The sequence below is a fragment of the Melospiza melodia genome, chromosome 8, assembly GCF_035770615.1.
Source record: "Melospiza melodia melodia isolate bMelMel2 chromosome 8, bMelMel2.pri, whole genome shotgun sequence".
In the NCBI taxonomy this organism is placed as follows: Eukaryota; Metazoa; Chordata; class Aves; order Passeriformes; family Passerellidae; genus Melospiza; species Melospiza melodia.
This window is the reverse complement of record NC_086201.1, coordinates 30,175,067-30,193,875: the sequence shown is the minus strand read 5'-3', so window position 1 is coordinate 30,193,875 and position 18,809 is coordinate 30,175,067. Positions and strand designations below refer to the sequence as shown.

The following is an 18,809-nucleotide window of genomic DNA, read 5'->3' as shown; positions in this document are numbered from 1 at the left end:
TGCTTTGCTGCTTTAAATTTGACTCTTTTTTTATGTTGTGGGCATTCAAAGCAAGTGCCTTGTGACGTTCCAGCAGTGCCTGAATGCATCTGGGGGGTGCCAGTGGGGACAGTGTCCTGAGTACTTCTGTTGACTTTTGCCATGCAATCCTTTCCCCTCTTTTTAGAAAACCAGTGAGAATTGCAGTGCTTCATCAGCCAGCTCAGCAAGACAACCCCAGAATCCAAGAGATGCTGAGCAGTCCAGAAACTGTTCAGCACCAAGAGCTGCAGCACCATCAGATTGCCAAGCAGATGGCAGCCGCGTGGTGTCGGATGGTGATGCTCAGCCTGCTGCTGCAGGGCCCTGAGGCGCGCTCATCTTACCAAATCCAGTGCATGGAATTCTGCTTCTCACCTGGGAAACGCTGGACTAGGAGCTCTAAAGTAGGACTTCCTTCATCTTAACAATCATAACGTGATGCAGTGCAAGCTTTTAACTATATAAAGAATATTCATATGACTACACAGAGCAACATGAGCAGGGAAGCCAAAAGGTCGGATTCTTGAGGGAAGTGATGTGGCCAGATATAATGGTAGGGAGAATTCTCAGCTGCTTTGCTAAAGCTGAGTCAAGTGCTATGAAATTTCTTTACCATCTGTGGAATAAAGGGAGTTCACTCCTCATTTGTTGAGGCACAGTGTGTCTGATTTGATTGGATAATTTTTTTTCTTTAAATTTATTCCCAAATCAAAATTAAATTGCTTTTTTAAGAGAGACACTGAATTTCCCTGAATAGTCTATCAGAAAATACCAGATCTAATAATTCTAGCAATGTCAGGAAAGTATCTCTGGAAAGATTTTTCAGAAACAGAGTAGCTTAAGAAAATGTATCTTAATATCATGGTGAGGGATGAAGTAAACCATATGCATATTCAAATAATATGTTTTTGAAGCTAATGTTCAGCTGTTTGAGATGGAAGTTTATTTCTGCAAAGCAAAGGTTTTGAACTGGCATTTTAGTGCCACACAAAAGCTGGAGGAAAGCTTCTGAAGAAGTTACCCTCTGTGCTTGCAGCCCTGCAGGTGGGCATAAGGTTGTGTGCATTTGGGTAATTTTAGGTTTGATGTTATATTGAGACAGGAGTCTTTGATCTAGATTGCACAGCCTGAGATTGATCAGTGATCTTTTTGGGTTTTTTATTTCCTCATCTATACAGGGGTTTATTTAATGCAGTGTAGTTATTATGGTTATTTATTAAGAAAAAAGTAAGCTTTAAGTGCCTAGGGAAGGTGGGGGGGGGTAGGGAGGAATCACCTAAAAATCTTAAATGTTTAGGATTATAGGGGCAAAGTAGTGGATGCAGAAATCAAGTAGAGTGAGATTCTCAGGAGGAAGCAAATGTAACTCAATTGCAGTATGTTTAGGAAGTTACTTTGCCCAATGTCAAGACACTGGAGGACTTTGGATTATGTTTTGTCATGCTTCTTAATACTGTCTGCAGCCAGCTCGTGCTGGTGCATAGTGAAAATTGCTGCTGGAGGGAAATCCTCGGGCTCAGGGAAGAGTCAGGGGATCAGTCAGGACAGTGTTTTGGCCCATGCTCTCAGATGAGCAGCTTGTTCCCAGGAGATGCTGAGCACTCTGCTCCCCTGGGGCTGAGGGAGCGCTGCCCTCCTGGAAGTGAGATGTGTGTGAGGTACGAGGCCTTCCATGGGGAGGGGCTGAGCTGAGCAGAGGCAAGGCCAGCAGGAGCCCAGAGTCAGGGAGAGGAAGGTGGCAGCAGCTGAGCAGGAAAGGGGGTGCACAGGTTTACCCACTTTGACAACTTTTAGCTTGACTGAAGGGGTGTCCCGTAGCTGTGCTTTAGCTGTGCTTTTAGAACAACCCACGTTCTGGCAGTGCCTGGGACCAACACCATAGACAATAAAAAGAAACATCAACGACTAGCCACTAGTTACTTTTTTTGCACTTGAACTTAAATGTACTGTACTCACATAAATCCTCATGACTTGTCTAAGTGTCCTTTAAAATCAGAAATGTATTTATTGTATGTTTGTATAACTTGGGGGAGAGCTAAAGACTGAACAGGTGACAGGACAGAAGGATGCTAAAAATCATCTTGAGGCTAACCAACCATTTGTTGAGTTCATGCTGTATGGTGTTACCTCAGCTGCTACTGCATAGCACCTGGATTGTGAAGTGAAGAGCTTGTACACTGTGTTTACACTTCAGAATTGTGTATTTGAAATGCCTGCTCTTTTTGGAATTGTATAGTCATTCTATGTTGCAAAATGGACATGTACACCTGGATTTTGATATTTGTGAAACTGTAAAAACTGTGGTAAGAAATATAAAATATCCATAACATATTTAATAGTATCAACATGAACTTTTATTTTATTTGTTCATATTAGAGTCAGCAGTGAACATAACCAACCTGAAGTGAAAATAATTCAGTGATAATGACCTTTTACTAAAGTCACTGGAGGATGCTGAACCAAGAGCCTGGGAACTACTCTTGCACTGTGTTAAAATAGTATTTGATAATAAAATCTGACTGTAGGGACCAGTTCCCTTCTGTGGGGTGCAGGGGCTGTAAGGGACAAACCAATGTGTGTTGTAAACTGGTCAGTGTGAAAGAGTGCAGAGCATCACTGTGAACACTGCAGAGAACACAGAAAAATGTAACATCCTTTGTTAAGGGAGAAAGGCTTTTGTAAGAGTTAGGGCAATGGATTAATGCCTAGATTCTGTTCCTAGATTTTCTAGCTGAAAACCAAAACAACAGTACTTAACAATTGTGTTTCAGTAAGGCTGTGTCATCTCCACATATCACAGGAGCACTGTGCAAGTGAACAGGGCTCCAGTGACAGCAGCTGCTTTTGGTGGGTCTTGTTTATGAAACCCTTTCAGTGTTGGAACAGGCTTGGGAGGATTTTTAAGGTCACCATTAGCTACCCAATAAGGTAGCCATCATCTTTCTCCTGTTGCTGCCATTCTGTTTTGCATGTATTTAATAGTTTCCTGCTCTATTTTGGATAGTATTTACCCATCCCTGCCAGACAGTGGATCTCACAACTACATACAGCATGAGTTGATTTTTATTTCATTTTTATTGCATTTTTACTTTTTTCCTTGTTGAAGTAGGTGTACCTGGTATTCTTCTAAAACATGTAATTACCTAAACTAAGGTGGGGGGTGGGGCTTTTCCATTTAACATATTGCTTAGGTAAAATACTACCTTAATGTATAATCTGGGCCATTGTATGTAAATACATGTTATGTATTTACATGCCTCCATATTATGAAAGGGTAATCATCACTACCTCACCAAAGAGAGGACATTCAAAAGCTCAAACAAATCTGATTCTCTTCCTTGGCCTCAAATTGCTTGGATGGGAGTTCATGGCTAGCTATGAAGTACACTGAAAAACCCTGTATTTCAAAACATGCAAAAATCATTAAGACATTTCTTTGAGTATCCTTTGCCTAATCCGTAATGATTTTATTACTCCATTTTCATGATGGTGACACAAAGATAAAATAAAACTGATTTGGTCTATGGTCATGGTTCAGGGGGAGTTTTCACCCTTCTCCCAAACCAGCCAAGATAATGAGGCCTTCCTCTGTTTTCACAACTGCTTGTGGCTAGTGCCAGAGCCCCCCAAGCCAAACCTGACTTCCCAAGTGTGGGTGGCAATTTAGCTGTGGATTTGGTAGCACCAGCCAAAGGTGAGTCTTGCTGCTAGTAGCCTTCCTAAACAGAACCCTTGCTCTATTTTTGAATGTTCTTGATTTAACAGCAAGTGCACTTTGGATCACCTGCTTGACGTGGCTTTTCTCTGCTAAACATGCTTTAGATTCTGCATAGGTACTTAAAACTTTATGGCACTAAAAGGTGTTAAGTGTCTCTTTACTGTAAAATGGAAGTGTTTCTTTTAAGCTGAAGCAATATGAAGGAGAAACGACCACATCAGTAAGGCTTTAAAGCTTTCAAGCACCAACTCTGAGTCCTTTGTTACACAGAGGAGCTCCTGGATTATGGTATGGCCACACTTAGCACCATTGGAGGTAAGGGGTTTTGTCCCTGCTGCAGCGATGGGCAAGGAGAACCCAGGACAGCACCTGCACTGCTGAAGTCATGCTGCACCACTAGGCATGTCACAAAGGACAGCCAGCCCTTTTAAAGCACACAGATCCAGTCTGACATGCCTTTCTTGAGCACCAACTGCTCCCCATTGCTCACAGTTCCCAGTGGCTTTGTGAGATCAGATGGTGAATTAATCAGAATTAATGGTCTTTTGTCTTCTGCAGTTTGTAAGACAGTAAAGGAAAACAGCAGAGTGAGAACAGAAGAATACAGGGAAAGACAGTCTAAAGAACAAAAGAAAGAAATTACTTCTTCAGGTGGGTGAACTGAGGTACACACACTACTCCCTAGCCTAGGACTGTGTGATACATAAGCTGAAAGACACATGACTGCCTAAATTTCTCTCTGGTCCTCCCCGCTTCTCCTGTGAGAAGCCCCACAGACAGCTGAGAAAGGGAAGGAAAAAGACAGATTTTACCCTAATTGTTTTCCAGCAATGATTTTCTGCTTCTTACTCAGTGAACAAACTCCTGGGTACTCTGAGGCCAGTGGAGCTCTGTGTGGGTTATCTGCATTCCCAGTTCCAGGCTCACAGCAGCACTCTGGCTCTGCTAATAGCAGCTTCTCCAAGCAGCTGAAACAGCCTCAGCCTTTGTGGCCTTTTTGGAGCTCTGCAGAGGCCTGGAATAGACAGCAGCACCTGCCTGAGGTAAGCTGACACTGAAACTGAAGGCAATAGCAAAAATGTTTAGGGATGGAAAACCTCTCCCAAACCATTATCAGAGGTGGAAAAGCAGAGGGCTAGAGAAAGGTTTAGCAGAAGATCTGTACAAGAGGGAAGAGAGTATGTAAATAAACAAAGACTTAGAAAGAACAAAATGCTGTGTAACTACAGCAGAGGTCAAGAATGGAATAATATGGGTAGAGGGTGAAAAATCAGGCAGCATTCTGAGGAGCAAGGGGAGCTTAAAACTAAAGGCAGAGGCAGGATGAAGCTAACAGACCAGCCCAGCCAGAAGGGGAAACAAACCTCGTTCAGCTGCATCAACTCTCTATAAAAGTCTCACAAACAACAAACACAGTTTATCAACACTCTAAAAGCATTATCAGAAGTCTTGACACAGAGGGTACTGAGTAAAAAGGAGAGTATTAAAAATGGCTTTTCCTCCCTCTAGTGCTCAGCACAGAGGACTTGATGGAAAGGGCCAAAACAGATTCTCTGTTTACTAGAGGTAGTGTTCTTGGTAAAAGAAGGCATCCTGGTGGACAGGCTGTCTCCAGTACTTGCCTTGGAAATACACAATGTTTGTCTTCCTAGTGAAAATACCCATAGCATGAGATTCCTCTTCACTTGAACAGCCCCCATGGTAATAATCAGGTGACATTGGTGATACAGGAAAGAGTTTTTTTCAAAGATCCTTCTTTGTCCACAAGCAACCACAAGAAAAGGCCAAGTGTGAGTTCTCATTCTGTATCCTTTCTAGGAGAAGCGTGTTTTCTGTCTCGTTGTTGTTATTTCTCAAAGCTCAGGGCAGCTCAGTAGCATATGGAAATGGAATTTGTGAATGCATTTCATTTTCATTCTCCTCATCTTCTTCATGGACAGAATTGGCTGGCTCATCTTGCTCAAACTGTGCCCTTGTCTCAAAGAGCTGCTCTTCCAGGAAGAAGCTCCCAATGCCATACTGCTCATCATGCGCCTTTGTTTCTGCAGCTGAGACGTGGGGAGATCCCAGAACAAAAGCTGCAAACCTGACAAATTTTGGAAGGGAGAAGTTATCAACTGAGAAATAAAAAGAAGAAATACTGTAAATTCTAGAGGCATTGCTATTTAGGAAGGAGTGTTGTAAGGACATCCCCATGGGCAGTGCAGATGAGGGGAAGTTCCAATAACGGATGGCAACAACCACAAAGATTGGTTTTCCCAGCTCATCTTTTCAGTATTTCTGTAGAAGTAACTTTTGCTCTTCTGGAAACCATCTGCAAGGTCTTGTGACTAAGCAAGAAGATCTAACTTCGTTTTCACATCTTGTCAGTACTTGCAGGATAATCCAGACTAAGCATTTGTACAGTGGGGTAGTTGGTACTTTAGCTTCTAAAAATAAATTAAAGCTGTAGCATATTTGAGACAAAGGCTGCAAGAATTCAGGTGTGTTGATATTGCTAATGAAAGGAAAAATTGAAAATTCTGCACTCCTACGTTGTATGTAGTCACCCTGTTGCTGGTGCTGTGTGTGCACTGTGGGCAAGCTGAGCTCAAGTCTTCCCAAAGAATTCCTGCCTCTAGTGAAGCTGGAGCTGCAGACTGGGAATTCTCCAAGTAAATGCCAGAACAAAGCATGAACTTAGCACTGTCCCTATACTGCAATCCTCCACCAATCTTCCTTTCAGTGGGCAACTCCATTGAGGAGAGAGAACGGAGCTGGAGGTTTCTGGCAAGAGTGTGGGAACAGACGGCAGTTCTGACACCTGGGTAAGTGTCGACAGCATCAGAGAAATGTATGAAAAAGGAAATGCAGCTACATTCTGGAGTTCTGGTAAACTGATCAATAATTTACATTTCAGACTTAACATTTCTGTGAGATGAATGTCGTCACCTCACTGTTCTTGGAAGCTCTGTTAGTCTAAATGGGGAACAGTTTGCCTTGGGATGAACCACAGTCTGATGCTTAATGGGAGCTGGGAGGGGTTCTCCAAATTGATTTGCTGTTGGTTCTCCTTTTTATTTCCCTTTTCACAACCAGAGAACAGTCTATAACACCTCTATTAATGAAATGATGGCTAGAAAATATGTGTCAATACATTTGGTGGTATTTAATTTTACAATACAACAGTAAGCTTTCACTTTTTTCCCTCTCCATCATTCTAAAGGCAAGCAGCTTAGAAAGTAAGACTGGTTAACAGTAAATCTATAAAACCTGGCAGAGAGGCTGTCTGCGTGCCAGTCCAAGGAAGATGAAGGTTCTGAAACTGGTTTAACTTGTTACTGAATAAATTCCAAACTGACTGGGGTTCCTTTAAAATGGTGACAATTGGTTCTGTGGCAAGGACTAAGTTTTTGTGGCTGGCTAATATTTGAAACTCTGCTTCTGATCTCTTGAAGTTTTTGTTTTGATGGGAATACAGTGTTATGATTAATTTTATACTCTACAGGGTTTTCTGGCTTTGCTTGCTTGACCCTTCCTGACCTATATTTGTCTTAGTTTTATCTCTTAAGCTATACATGGCACAGCTCTTCTACCTGTTCTACTTGCTCGTTGCAGGTATTGATTTCTTTCTCTGTATACTTAGTCTTAGATAGTGGTACTTCAATAATAGGATTCCCTGACTCTGCAGATTTGCAGTTGGAGAGCTTACTATAGGTAATATTTGAGTATGTATCTTCACTGTGCCCCAGTTTTAAACCACAGAAAAGGGCACTGTTCTAAAACCTGAAGCAGGGCAATTTCACTGGTTAGAGAGGCACCAGGGTCACTGCAAGGGCTTACAGAGGCACTGTAGGAAGCCTTTAAGTTCTGTGACCATGAATCAGCTGTGAAGGTCTGCAAATTGCCAAGAGTAATTTGTGGTCAGGGAGGAACAAAGAGAAATTCAATGCCATCAGCGAGCAATCCCCTCGAGAGGTGTGGCTGTGGTCCTGAGTGGGATATGCAAGATAAACACATCTGGAACAGTGCCTGCAGTGGCATTTAGGTCTGCAGTGTGTTTAGGTGTGCAATGTGTTTCCTGTTTTAGAGAAGCCAAGGTTTCTTACCTGTGTGGAGCCTGGAGTTTGGATACAGCTATCCATGATGGGAAGTCAGGGCTCCTGCAGAAGGAGCGCAGCTCCTCCAGAGCTCTGATCGTTTCACTTTCACCTTGTTCTCGATACTCCTCTTCAGTAAGGTATTTAAACACCAATTTTTTTGATTTCAAGTGATGCTTCATTTTTCTAGAACAAAATGAAAATAAACAGTATTTATAAAGTCTTCTGCCATGTAATTATCTGTCCTTTTTCTCTATACCTGCTATTAAAATGCATTAGTCACCTCTACCCTTTTAAGAGAACAAGCTGCATTCTTATATTTGAGGGCAAGGCATGTAATGTTTGCTAGCCTGTTTACCCTAGGTCTTAACCAAAGCTGTAGAATTTCACATGATATTTAATGAGCTTCAGATGAGCTTTAGATCAGGTCCTTATTGTGTATGCATGGACTAGAATCTCACAGAATTAAAGAGATGGCTGCTTGCTCAGCCATTTTAAGGTGCAAAATGCAAAATGAGTCTGTGCAGAGACATGGGCTGAATCAAAACTCAGTCTGCATATGTTACATCAAAGATAAGCAATGCTCTAAGCCTGTTGTGAGTTGTTCATGTTGTTTACTAGCTAGCTTCTCTTAAATCTTGCTCTGAATTACAAAACTGAGTAGTCTGAGGCCAAAATGTTTACAATCGGATGGTTTTTTAGCTGCTGCGTAGTGATGTATAATATAATTAGATATAAATTAGAAAGTATGCCATGTTCTGTTTCCTTCTGTCAACTGCTTTCAATTTAAATGTTGTGATGAGTTAAGATAAGCAAGGGCTGGATGCCCATAAAACTTTCAGCTCTGTATAAAAACACCTGCTCCAACATCAGCAGCATTTAACTTTCCTTCTTTTATCCCTTTAAAGCAGAGAACTGTAGTAGTTGCTTAGGCCAAATGGTGAAGGGTCTTGCTGGCTCAGTGAGATCCACTGTTCTTAACAATAAATACTGCAAGACTTTAAATTATTTTGATATATTTGCTGCTCTGAACTGTGTATCTGGCATCGTGGCCTCACAGTTTGGTGCTGTGACTTAAGGATTTTGAAACAGAAAAATTCAAAAGCCCTTTTCATTCTCCTAAGAGAGATTACTTGTAGAGCTGTATTTCTTTATAGAAGCATCAGTTCATAAAAACCAAAAAGAAAGAACGACATGAAGAATAAACTACAGTGTTTCAGAGTAAAACTTGAAAGTAAAACTTGTGGCCACATCATACTGATTCCAGAGCATTCTGAACCTGTTTACAACAGGTGCTGATCTTACATGTTGCTTTTGAAACAGCTGTTGCTCCTCAACTGCAGGCAAAAATTGGTCTACAACAAATGACAAATTCTACCTAAAATAAAAACAATTCAAGCTGCTTCATACTTCAGCATGTAAGAAGAGAAGATAAAGACTAAAGCAGTATGTTTTTCAAAAGTAAACAGTGTGTATAAAAAAAGAACAAAACCCAAATTATTTGTTTTTTATTATTTTGGTTATGCCAGTTCTAGCCTTTGCCTCTTCCTACTTCTCTGCGGTTCAGCAGAGTCCACAGCTATGGAACAGTCTGTACTAAAGACTATGAAGCTGGATGCCATCCATCCCTGAAGGTAAAAAACAGATGTCAATTGGCAAGGCTTTTTAGAATCTTCATTTGAGCATTGCACTTGTGCTAAAGCATACTTCAAATTCAAGGATGAGCAAACACGTTGTTCCTGTATTGCTACTGCAAACACTCAGCAAGTTAAGGTGTACCTACTGCAGGCAGTTCCTGTTCAATTCCAAAATGTAAATGGGCCTCTAGGAATGCTGAGGAATATCTCCCTAGTTCTGAGAGATTGCTTCTATGAATGAAAAGGAGAAAAACTAAAATCATGGAGAATGCTATTTTGTGGACATGTGATTTTAGTCTCTGAACTCTCTTCAACCTCCAAGGACTGTCACTTTTGAACAGCTGCATCCTTGGTGATGGTTCAGTGTTTTATCTCTAGGATTCCATATGAGTTCCCTGCAGCTTCTCTCACTACACATCAAACCAAGGCAGTACTGCTGCAGTCTCATCAATCAAACAGAAATGTTCTGGTTGCCATATGCTGTGGACTAGAAGGTGCTACATTTGTCCTTAAGAACACAGTCACACTTCTCCATTATCCACAGAACAAAACTCATGCTTAAAACTGCCAAGTGGAAAATCATTTCTGTGTCTCTGGACCTTAAACCTTTCCTAAGGCAGTTTTACATTTGGCAAAATTCTGAACTAGTACTAGAAATTCCATATATACACCATTATTGGCGTATATGTGGTATAAGTCTAGGGTTTTTTTCATGATCAGCTTCCAGCATTCCCTGGTTCTCTCAGGATTTGGACATTCACAAACAGACACAGACCTGGCAATGTGACAGGCAGCACCCAGGGGGTAACAGAGGCCTTTGGAGCAGAGGCTGACTGCTATGACTGCATATGCAACTTGAGGGATGGTGACTCCAAAGTAGATGAGGACAAAGGCTGTTAATTGGAGTGTCCATGTGAACAAGGTTATGCTGAGCTCCGTGGTCAGCGGCCCATGCTGATAGCTAATGGCAAAGCTGGTAATCCCCACAGCCAGAAAATACCCTGTAGGAACAGAAAAGGACATGGAGAAAAAGATGCAAACTACCCCTAGAACCTTTACTTTGCTTCCCAAAGCTGGCAGCTGCTGTGGAGTGTAGCCTGCTGATTCCTGTGTTGTGTTACAGGTAACTGCATGATGTTTTATGTGCTTTCTATTTCCAAAGTGTGCCAAGAGTTCACAAGGTTATCTCTGAACAGCTTTTAGCCAATGCTGTGGGCTGCACATGAATTCTCCTCACATGACCATGCTGAGGCAGGTGCCAGATCAATAGGTTTGTCAGCCCCTGCAGCCACATCCCATTCCCAATGTGTGCATCCATTTCCCACATCCAGCAAGCTGCAGACCAGAGGAGCTGCCCTTTTGCTCTTACAGGAAAAGTATGTAACAACAGCAAATAAATGAACAAATAATGCAAGCAAAATCTGCTCTCAGAACTCTACATCTCTTACAACTTTACAGTCCTCTACATCAAACTCTTTATTCAATGATACAATGTGAGTAAACACTCATTTGAGTGGATTAGGAACCTTTAGAATATTTCAACATCTGTGGCTTAGGAGAAAACAGAACTCTATATGAGTCACTTGATTTTCTTTTTTAATGGGCAGGTATTCATCTGACCACTAAATTAAACCAAAATCTGCAGCACATTTCTTGATAATTTTCTTACCCAACAGGTAGATTTTGTGTTCAGACCACAACCACTGTATATTCTCTTTGAAGCAGTAAATAAAATAGAGAGAGACCATCCAGGAGCCACTCATTAAAATCCAGAAGGTACTGTGCTAGAAATTAAAAAAAAAAAAAAAAAAAAAAAGTGAAAAAAAAAAACTTCATTAAAAAAATTCAAGCCAGAATCAGGACCACTGTTTCCAAAGGAACTCACAGGAAAAAGCAGATATTAAATTCTTTAGACCTACGGGGTTTGAGACTTCCACTGCACAGTCCTCTGCATGCTACAACACAGTATCAATTCCAAGCAGAGCAACTGCATCCCTGTATTTGTGTATCATGTCACAGTATAACCCTACTGCCATGTTCCCAATTAACATATCTCAGCAATATTATGGGAATGCACAGGCTTTATTAAACTAAAGGAAAAATTCCCATCTGCCTTACAATGAATTGTCTTTGGTGAATGGAAGAGAATCTCTCAGCTGCCACTGTATTTTTATTTAAATTGATTCATAGATTCAAAGGTAAGTTTAGCTCCAGTTCAATGAAAATAATTTATGTTTCAGAACAAACTCTTCTTGTACATCACCAATGCCTGTTCAGTTTAAACTCAGAAGGAAGCTAAATAGAACTTGACTCTGACCTAACTCTATTTACTTGATTCAAGCAATGCTGCAGTCATTTCAGTGCAGTTACCTGGCCACAAAACCAGAACAAGGTCAGAATCTGGCTCTGTACTGTCACTTCTTGTATTATGATGATTACTATTATTTTATTTTATAAATGTAGATTTACCCTTGGAATAAACCTTTTAAGTGTCAACAGGACAAAGACTAGCAGAGCAAGAACACCCAGTATTACTCCAGAAAGGTAAAAGAACTTGGCACTCCTGTAAAGAGAACAACAGAGAATATGGTGAGAAGTATCATTTGTAATTGGTTAAGACACCAACATTTGTACAAACAGCAGTGATGTTCAGTAAGAACTTAAATCAGCTGTAAGTTAGAGTTGTAGTTATACAGTAAGCAGGCCCAGTTCAGGTATTAAATCTGTGTAAGGAAAAATTCCCAAGAGATACTTAAGGTCACTGGAGTTGTTAGAGGTTAAGAGACTGTGCTGGGGTTTTTTAAAGCTCACACTACTTCTGCCTGCATTGACCTTCTAGTCTCTAGTACAGAGACGAAAATGAAATAACCAATATGGTTCTGCACTGCAAGAGAAGTTTTATTTTAATTTAAAATGCAGAAAACCCCCCACAAACCCACAAGTTTTTTCTCCTAAGCATATGCACTTATAAATTCCATCTTCTTAATTCAGAGTTAATGCTATAAAACCTATTGCTGCTCTGCTTGTTTCAGAGGTGCCTCCTGACAATTATTTTGTGACTCACTTTGCTTTGAAGTTGTGGGCACATATTTTGCTGTAACAACTGAGTATCCTCCCTTATGTGCTATGAAAAATGTGCATCAGAAGAAAGGCTGGCACAAAGGTGGAGGCAAAAGAGGCCCCACATGACTTTATTTCTAAGGAAAAGCATCATTAATAATCAGCATTATTTAGCATTCAGCTATCCTCAGTGGTCTGAAAAAGGACTTTTCTGATCCACACTTGCCCACTGAGGATTGATTGTCTTGGTGTCCCCCAGTGCAGGGAGCTTGGATACAAAAACCCTAACACAGCTGATTGATAAACAGCATTAGGCACTCCAAGATATGTCACAATCTGTCCAAACACAAATGGTATGAGGAAGTTTTAAATATATATTCAGTTCCTTATTTCACTTTCCCAAAGAACTGCCTCTTTAGCTTAGAAAACAGACCAAAGATGCACAAGCTTTGGGAAAGAAGGTCAAAAGCAGCCAGTACTCACCTGCTCAGGCTGTTTGCAAAATGGAACAGAAAAATTCCAGCTACAAACAAAAACAAGAGCTTTCCATCTAGCACTAAAAAGGGGGGAAAGAAATAGAAATTGACTTTAGAGTAATTCAGTCTGAAATGCTGATTATATAAAATATCAACAGAAAAGTCCCAAGCTTCTTACAGAAGAGATGGTACATTCAGTAGCACTGGCAATACCAAGCCATCTGTAATCTGAACTCAAAGATTTGGTACTTACTTTCTCTTTTCACCCTCACAACGTATGGTTCAATTTTGAAGGGTTGTATTTTGAAACAAACGTCCTCTCCATATTGTTTTATGCTCAGAAAAGTTTCTGTACATGTCTCTGGCTTCCAGAGGATTTGAACAGCACATGCAACAAACTCAAAAACAGTTTCTGAATTCCGGCAGTTGTTTTTTTCTGAAATAGGCTCAAACCGGAACCTTTCTCTGCTGTTAACTTTTATCTAGAAACAAAGAACAGAAAACACAGAGAAGCAGCTCACAATCACTGTGGGGTTTGGTGAATTATACTGCATATCAGCCATGCATGTGGTAATGAAAATCAGTCTTAATGGTTTAGTATTGGTTATTTATATTATGCAAAGATTAATTGTTTACAATTAATACCTTACAAGGTAATTCAGAGAACTCACTGGCAGCAAAGTTCAGTGGAGGGACCTCAATCCATCCAAAAGCACAGTGGGTTTGGTTTTACTATGACACTTGCCCACACACAAATTTCTAACAAAGCTAGTGATATCTGACTGACCACAGTTTGTTTTGTGAATGTTCATACCCTTCCTCCTTCCCCTCCTGAACTGTAACAAATTTGATTTGCTTTTCTTTATAATGCAATCTTCATGTTGGGGACATAAGAGGGATGAGGAAAATGAAAGATAGCATAACCAGAAATTTAAATAGAAGCACATTCCTGTTGGGTATTTTGAAGTTTTTTTTTCTGGGTCCCAGTGCCCTCTCCCACCAAACTGATCAAAGATCTTGTCCATCTTCTAAGCTGAGGTGATTTTCCTGAGGACTCTGATACATTCTTTAGGGCCTACTAGACAACAAAGACCTATGTGCAAAAAAGTGATGCAACGGATAATAAACCAGGTTTGTACTGGGAAAGGAGACAATGTGTCAGCAAGCAGTTTGTTGTGGAAAAAATCTGAACTTCCTGCTTTTAAACACTGACTCCAGGAAAGTTTGTGGGACTGATGGAGGGTTCTACCACCTGGAGCCTGCTACCATTCATAAAAACACCTGCAACATGTTCCTGAGGAAAAGTCCTGGGAACAAAGTGATGTTCCACTTTCGGATACCTGAGAGAACAGTCCTCCAACAGAGACAAAATGAAACTATTTCCTTCCTTTGTCTGGAGACATACTTCTCAGGAAAGTAAAGGAACCATGGAGATGGTTAGCTCACTCCTTTAGCTGTTGAAGGGATTTTTATCTTCTTCAAGCTAATCTCTAAATGTGTGTCTGGTAAGATGACCCTCTGCTAACTCAGGAGAACAAACACATTGCTGCTGCTGTTTGTTCATTAGTCACAATCTAACGAGCCTTTGGTTCCTACACTTTGGTGTGCTGTGGTGAGAGAGCCACAGAACTGCATGTAGTCCTCAGATTTAGAAGTTCCATAAAGGCAGCTGGTGATAGGCAGAAGCATTTGTTGCAGAGGTTAACAGTGATCCATCAACAGAAAAGGCGTGCAAGAAAATAATACACAATCCTGAATTAATGTTTTTGTCGCACCACAACACTCTTAAGGCAGAGACGAAACCTCACTGCATCCCAACTGGAGGCTCATAATGCTGGATTTATATCATGGTCACAGCTATTTAATTCCATAGAGATGCTGCCCTGATCCTGCTAACTAGCTGGGAAAAGCTCACATGAAATGTACTGACTGACCCCAGAACAGCCTCTCACCTGGATAGTTGACCACAGGTACTGTAAGTGAATGGTTCTGTTTTGCACATAGCAGTAACAGTTTTCATCCTGCTTCTGGATGACATCCATTTCCTGCAATAAGCTGCAGTTTTTACCTGGGGGAAGCAAAAAAGTTAATTTTAGGCATGTGTCAAATACAAATATCTAATTATAGTCCATTTCATTGTTGTAAATCCTGACAGAAACATGTTCAATATGATTTAGATGGAAATTCAAATTGGACTTTTAATCAAGTCATTTAGACTCCAAAGTAAACTGCAACACCTTTGGGAAAAAAAAAAAAACCCAACAAAACAAAAGAGGGTGGTATTTTTAAAAAATGTACTCCAGAAAAGCTTGGCTTCAGCGTCAGTGTTTTGATGGCACTGGAATAAGGCCTCTGGGCCAAATTCACTGCTGCCATGAGTGGGTGTAGCTCCACCAGAGTTCCCTGTACCAGTGGTGAATGCAACTGTGGGAGTCTGAGCAGGTAAACAGACTTACATATTAACACAGTCATTTAGCACATGACACAGCTGCTGATCACAAAAGTCATACTCCTCTCCCTCAGAAATGTTTGTGATGTTAAATCACACAACTCTTCTTTTTAGAACATTTTTTCTCCTGTCCCAGTCCAGCCATGGCATGTAATAAGGGAACTGCACTGACAGCTCACCATAAATTGTTGAATTAGAGATGTGAATTGTTCTAACCCTCCTGAAACCTTAGTGAGCCCCTATGATCTTCAGAATTAAGATTGCACTTTTGAGCAAAAGTGGACCTAAAAGATTAATGGAGCAAAGTTTCAGATACATTCTGATCTATATACATGTGTAAAATATATCCTACAGTGCATTACCACAGTGTTTCAAGAACATAATTAAAGAGAAGCATAGAGGAAATAATTACACATCCTAATAGAGGGACTCATCTAGCTTACTGAATAGAAAATGTAGGTCTCAGCCAAGCTCAGTAATAACTGCTAACATGCTGTCATGCACTCAGAGCAGCAAAATGGGTATGTGCAATCTCAACCCAGACAAGGAGATGCTGTTTCCAGGTAAAAACCTGCTGTGTCTCTATAAGGAAGATGAAATTAAGCTAAATTATATTTTAACAAATTTAGTTAAGCCAGTGAAAAATACTGTGTAGATGTTCTTACTCAGGTTTATTATAGTTCTTACTTAGGTTTATTATAGCATTACAGAATTATTGTCCACACACGATCCTACTAAACTGGTTTAACCTTAAAATTTTTTTCTTGTGAAAAAATTACCCATCGGATTCATTTTCATTCGTGGCAAAACCAGTGGGAGGGAGCACAACCGCTCAGACAAGCACTGGCTGTACCTTTAGACAGGCACTTTCACAAAAGCCATGGCACGATGCTGCAGAAGGATTATTTGTCACTGACGCAGCAGGGAGGTGAGGCTGGGCACTACCCAGGCCTAAAACCAGGATAATCCAGCAACAGGAAATGGCAGGGCCAAAACACAGCCCAGAGAGTCCACACCTCCCCTGAAGGGCATCTTAGGATTTCCTGCCACCACGGATAAAGTATCCATCCGTGTCAACGGCAATGTCATCCACGGGCAAGGCTGGCAGGTATTTTCTTACCACCCATAGTTTTAAGGCATTTTTCTTGAGAAAAAACAGCTGCTTGAGATGTTACATCAGCTCCACAGAGTGAGACAATGATGTTCCAGAAGGAGACATGCTTCGGTATAAGTAACTCTGAGGTGGTGCGGGGTTTAGCTATTGGGAGGACACACTTGAAGAGTAACTCAAATTCTAAGACTGCAAGCAAAGAAATTCGAAATTATGAGCCATCAGTATCTGCTGCAGAATCCAGAGGATGCCCAAGACTCGAGAACGTCAATGCAAGGAGGAAGCCGGTTCTCCAGTTCCTTATTGCTACTACAACTGAGCACAGCCTGTAGGGGTTTGCCTGCCCTCAAACACGTTAATAAAAGACCTGTTCTGCACCCTATTCCCTGGCCCGAGCTCCTGAGGAAGCCAGAGGGAGCCGCACACCCAGAGGCAGCTCCCGGCCCCGCCGCTGGAGCGGGCGGGACGCGCCCGCCCTCAGTGCGCCGCGGTTCCTTTGTCCGGGTGCGGGCTCCGTGTCCTGTCCGGACCGCTTCCCATTCCCTGTCCCCGGCCACGGCGCGGGGCCGTCCTGCGGGACCCGTACTGCGAGGGAGCGCCGGAGCACACGGCAGAGCGCCTCAGGCCGCGGCTGCCCCGGCTCCGCTGCAGCTGCCGGCGGGGCGAGCGGCCCCGGCCGTCAGCCGGGCAGCGCCATGTTGGGCGGCAGCGGGGACCGCGGGGCCCAGGGACAGCGGGAGCGGAGCGAGTCCCCGCTCCCGAAGGGATGGGCTGAGCAACCCCCGGCCTGTGAGCGCCCGCCCTGCCCCGGGCCCGGGAGGGGACGGGCAGTACCTGCTGGCGGCGCCTCCCCGCTGCCCGCGGCCGCCCCGGGCAGCGCCAGCCGGACGAGCAGCAGCAGCAGCCCCGGCCCCGGGAGGGCCCGCGGGCGCTGCCGGCGGCGGGGCGGCCACGCCGGACCCATGCGGCCGCCGCCGGCTCCGGGCTCGGCCCTCGCGGCCCGCGCAGGGCGGGGCAGGGGCGGTGCGGCCCCGCTGCCCGCTCCCCCCGCGGGGCCGCCGGCGGCCCGGGGCTCCACCCGCGGCACCCGGAGCTTGTGCGGGGCTGCGGGATCCGTCTGGAGGGGGACAGCCCGCCCTGCACTCCTCTTCTGCCCTCCTTGGCGCTGAGGGGAGGAGGAAAACCATCGTGGCTTGGAAAGGAGGAGGAAAAGCATTGAAGGTACCGCTCAGCCCAAGCGTGTCCTTGCATTGTGATCCCCTCAGAGTGAGAGTGTTGGCTGCCCAGTAAAGGTGTAAAGCAGCTCCAAACCAAACGTGGACAGCTTGTGACACTTGCAGACCTCAACCCAGGCGGTCACCCAGCTGAACGGAGACGGTGGATGTCCTCCTTACACACCCTGTTCCCAGCCCCAGGGAAAGGTCACCAGGTCACCAGGGTGCCTTTCGGCAAGCAGCGGTGCCTGAGCCAGACACTGAACCGCACATTAACCAGCCCCTCTGTCCACCCAGAGGACCTGCCCGAATGAAGTGTTGCTGGCTGTTGCGATGGAGGTGAACATGCACAGCTATTCTGTATTTCCTGGGCAGCCACAAGGGAGAGCCAGGAGCAGGACACCGCTCCCCTGTCAACCCTGTGAGGCGTGAGCGAGGTCCAACTCAGCTCAGTCCCCGCTTGCTCACTGCAGTCATTTTAGATCGCTAGTGAGTCACAGTCACCAGTCAGGGGTGGAAAGGGCTGGAGCTTTTTTCCCTATTCTATGAAAATCAATAAACACAGTTTTGCCAAGGCATTCTGGCATCACTGTTGTCTATTTTTATACCGAGCCCTACATTTGGCTTTTCCAACCTACTTGCTTTGCTCCAGTGCGTTCCCTTCCTTGTTCTTAGAACAATGCCCCTTCTCTGCGTGAGGGTTGCTTTTCGTTTTAATTTTTTATTGTTTAGGGCTGTATCCAACTTCTGGGGGTGCCAGGATGGGCTTTTTTAACACCTGAAGGGTGCTGCCCACTGCCTCGCACCTTGTCTGGGCGCTTACATCTGCAGGGAGTGGGTGGTGCAGGGCTGTGGCTCTCCTCGCCTCACCTCCTACACCCGCTTGGTGCTGGCTGGGCTCACATCTAACTGTGGATTTTTCCTTGCAAACTCTGAGGAAGTGAAGGATAAGGGCAAAAATAGTTGGGATTTGATAGCGTGTGCAACATCTGACAAACTTGAGTCCCCAGAGGAAGCAGTCATTGATTTATATCTTTGTCTTTA

The 18,809-nt window shown here is 43.2% G+C and overlaps 2 protein-coding genes across 4 annotated transcripts in view; one reads left to right on the top strand and one right to left on the bottom strand.

The window, feature by feature from the left end:
- Window positions 1-2,352, top strand: part of MFSD6 (major facilitator superfamily domain containing 6) — a 28,942-nt gene extending 26,590 nt beyond the window's left edge. For 2 of the 3 annotated variants that reach the window (XM_063162511.1, XM_063162510.1), the window contains exon 7: window positions 167-2,352. In XM_063162511.1, the coding sequence (XP_063018581.1) occupies window positions 167-349 (183 nt within the window). In that variant the 3' untranslated portion in view covers window positions 350-2,352. The remainder of the gene's footprint in view (window positions 1-166) is intronic. The other variant, XM_063162512.1, reaches the window with a different exon arrangement.
- NEMP2 (nuclear envelope integral membrane protein 2) lies at window positions 2,353-17,486 on the bottom strand. The gene is made up of 9 exons (XM_063162513.1): window positions 17,386-17,486; window positions 14,944-15,059; window positions 13,245-13,473; window positions 12,999-13,071; window positions 11,925-12,018; window positions 11,125-11,239; window positions 10,231-10,456; window positions 7,828-8,004; window positions 2,353-5,825 (listed from the first exon to the last, which is right to left on the bottom strand). Exons 2-9 carry the CDS (start codon window positions 15,031-15,033, stop codon window positions 5,600-5,602), a joined length of 1,230 nt encoding a protein of 409 aa, XP_063018583.1. The 5' UTR covers window positions 15,034-15,059; window positions 17,386-17,486; the 3' UTR covers window positions 2,353-5,599.
- Between the last annotated feature and the right edge of the window lie 1,323 nt (window positions 17,487-18,809).

Excerpts from the sequence above, each read along its gene's own strand:
- NEMP2 (XM_063162513.1), bottom strand. The coding sequence starts at position 15,033 with ATGGATGTCATCCAGAAGCAGGATGAAAACTGTTACTGCTATGTGCAA. Across the intron at positions 13,072-13,244 it reads TGTGAGGGTGAAAAGAGAAA|TGCTAGATGGAAAGCTCTTG; the intron begins GTAAGTACCAAA and ends CCCCCTTTTTAG. Across the intron at positions 10,457-11,124 it reads ACACAAAATCTACCTGTTGG|GGTATTTTCTGGCTGTGGGG; the intron begins GTAAGAAAATTA and ends CTGTTCCTACAG.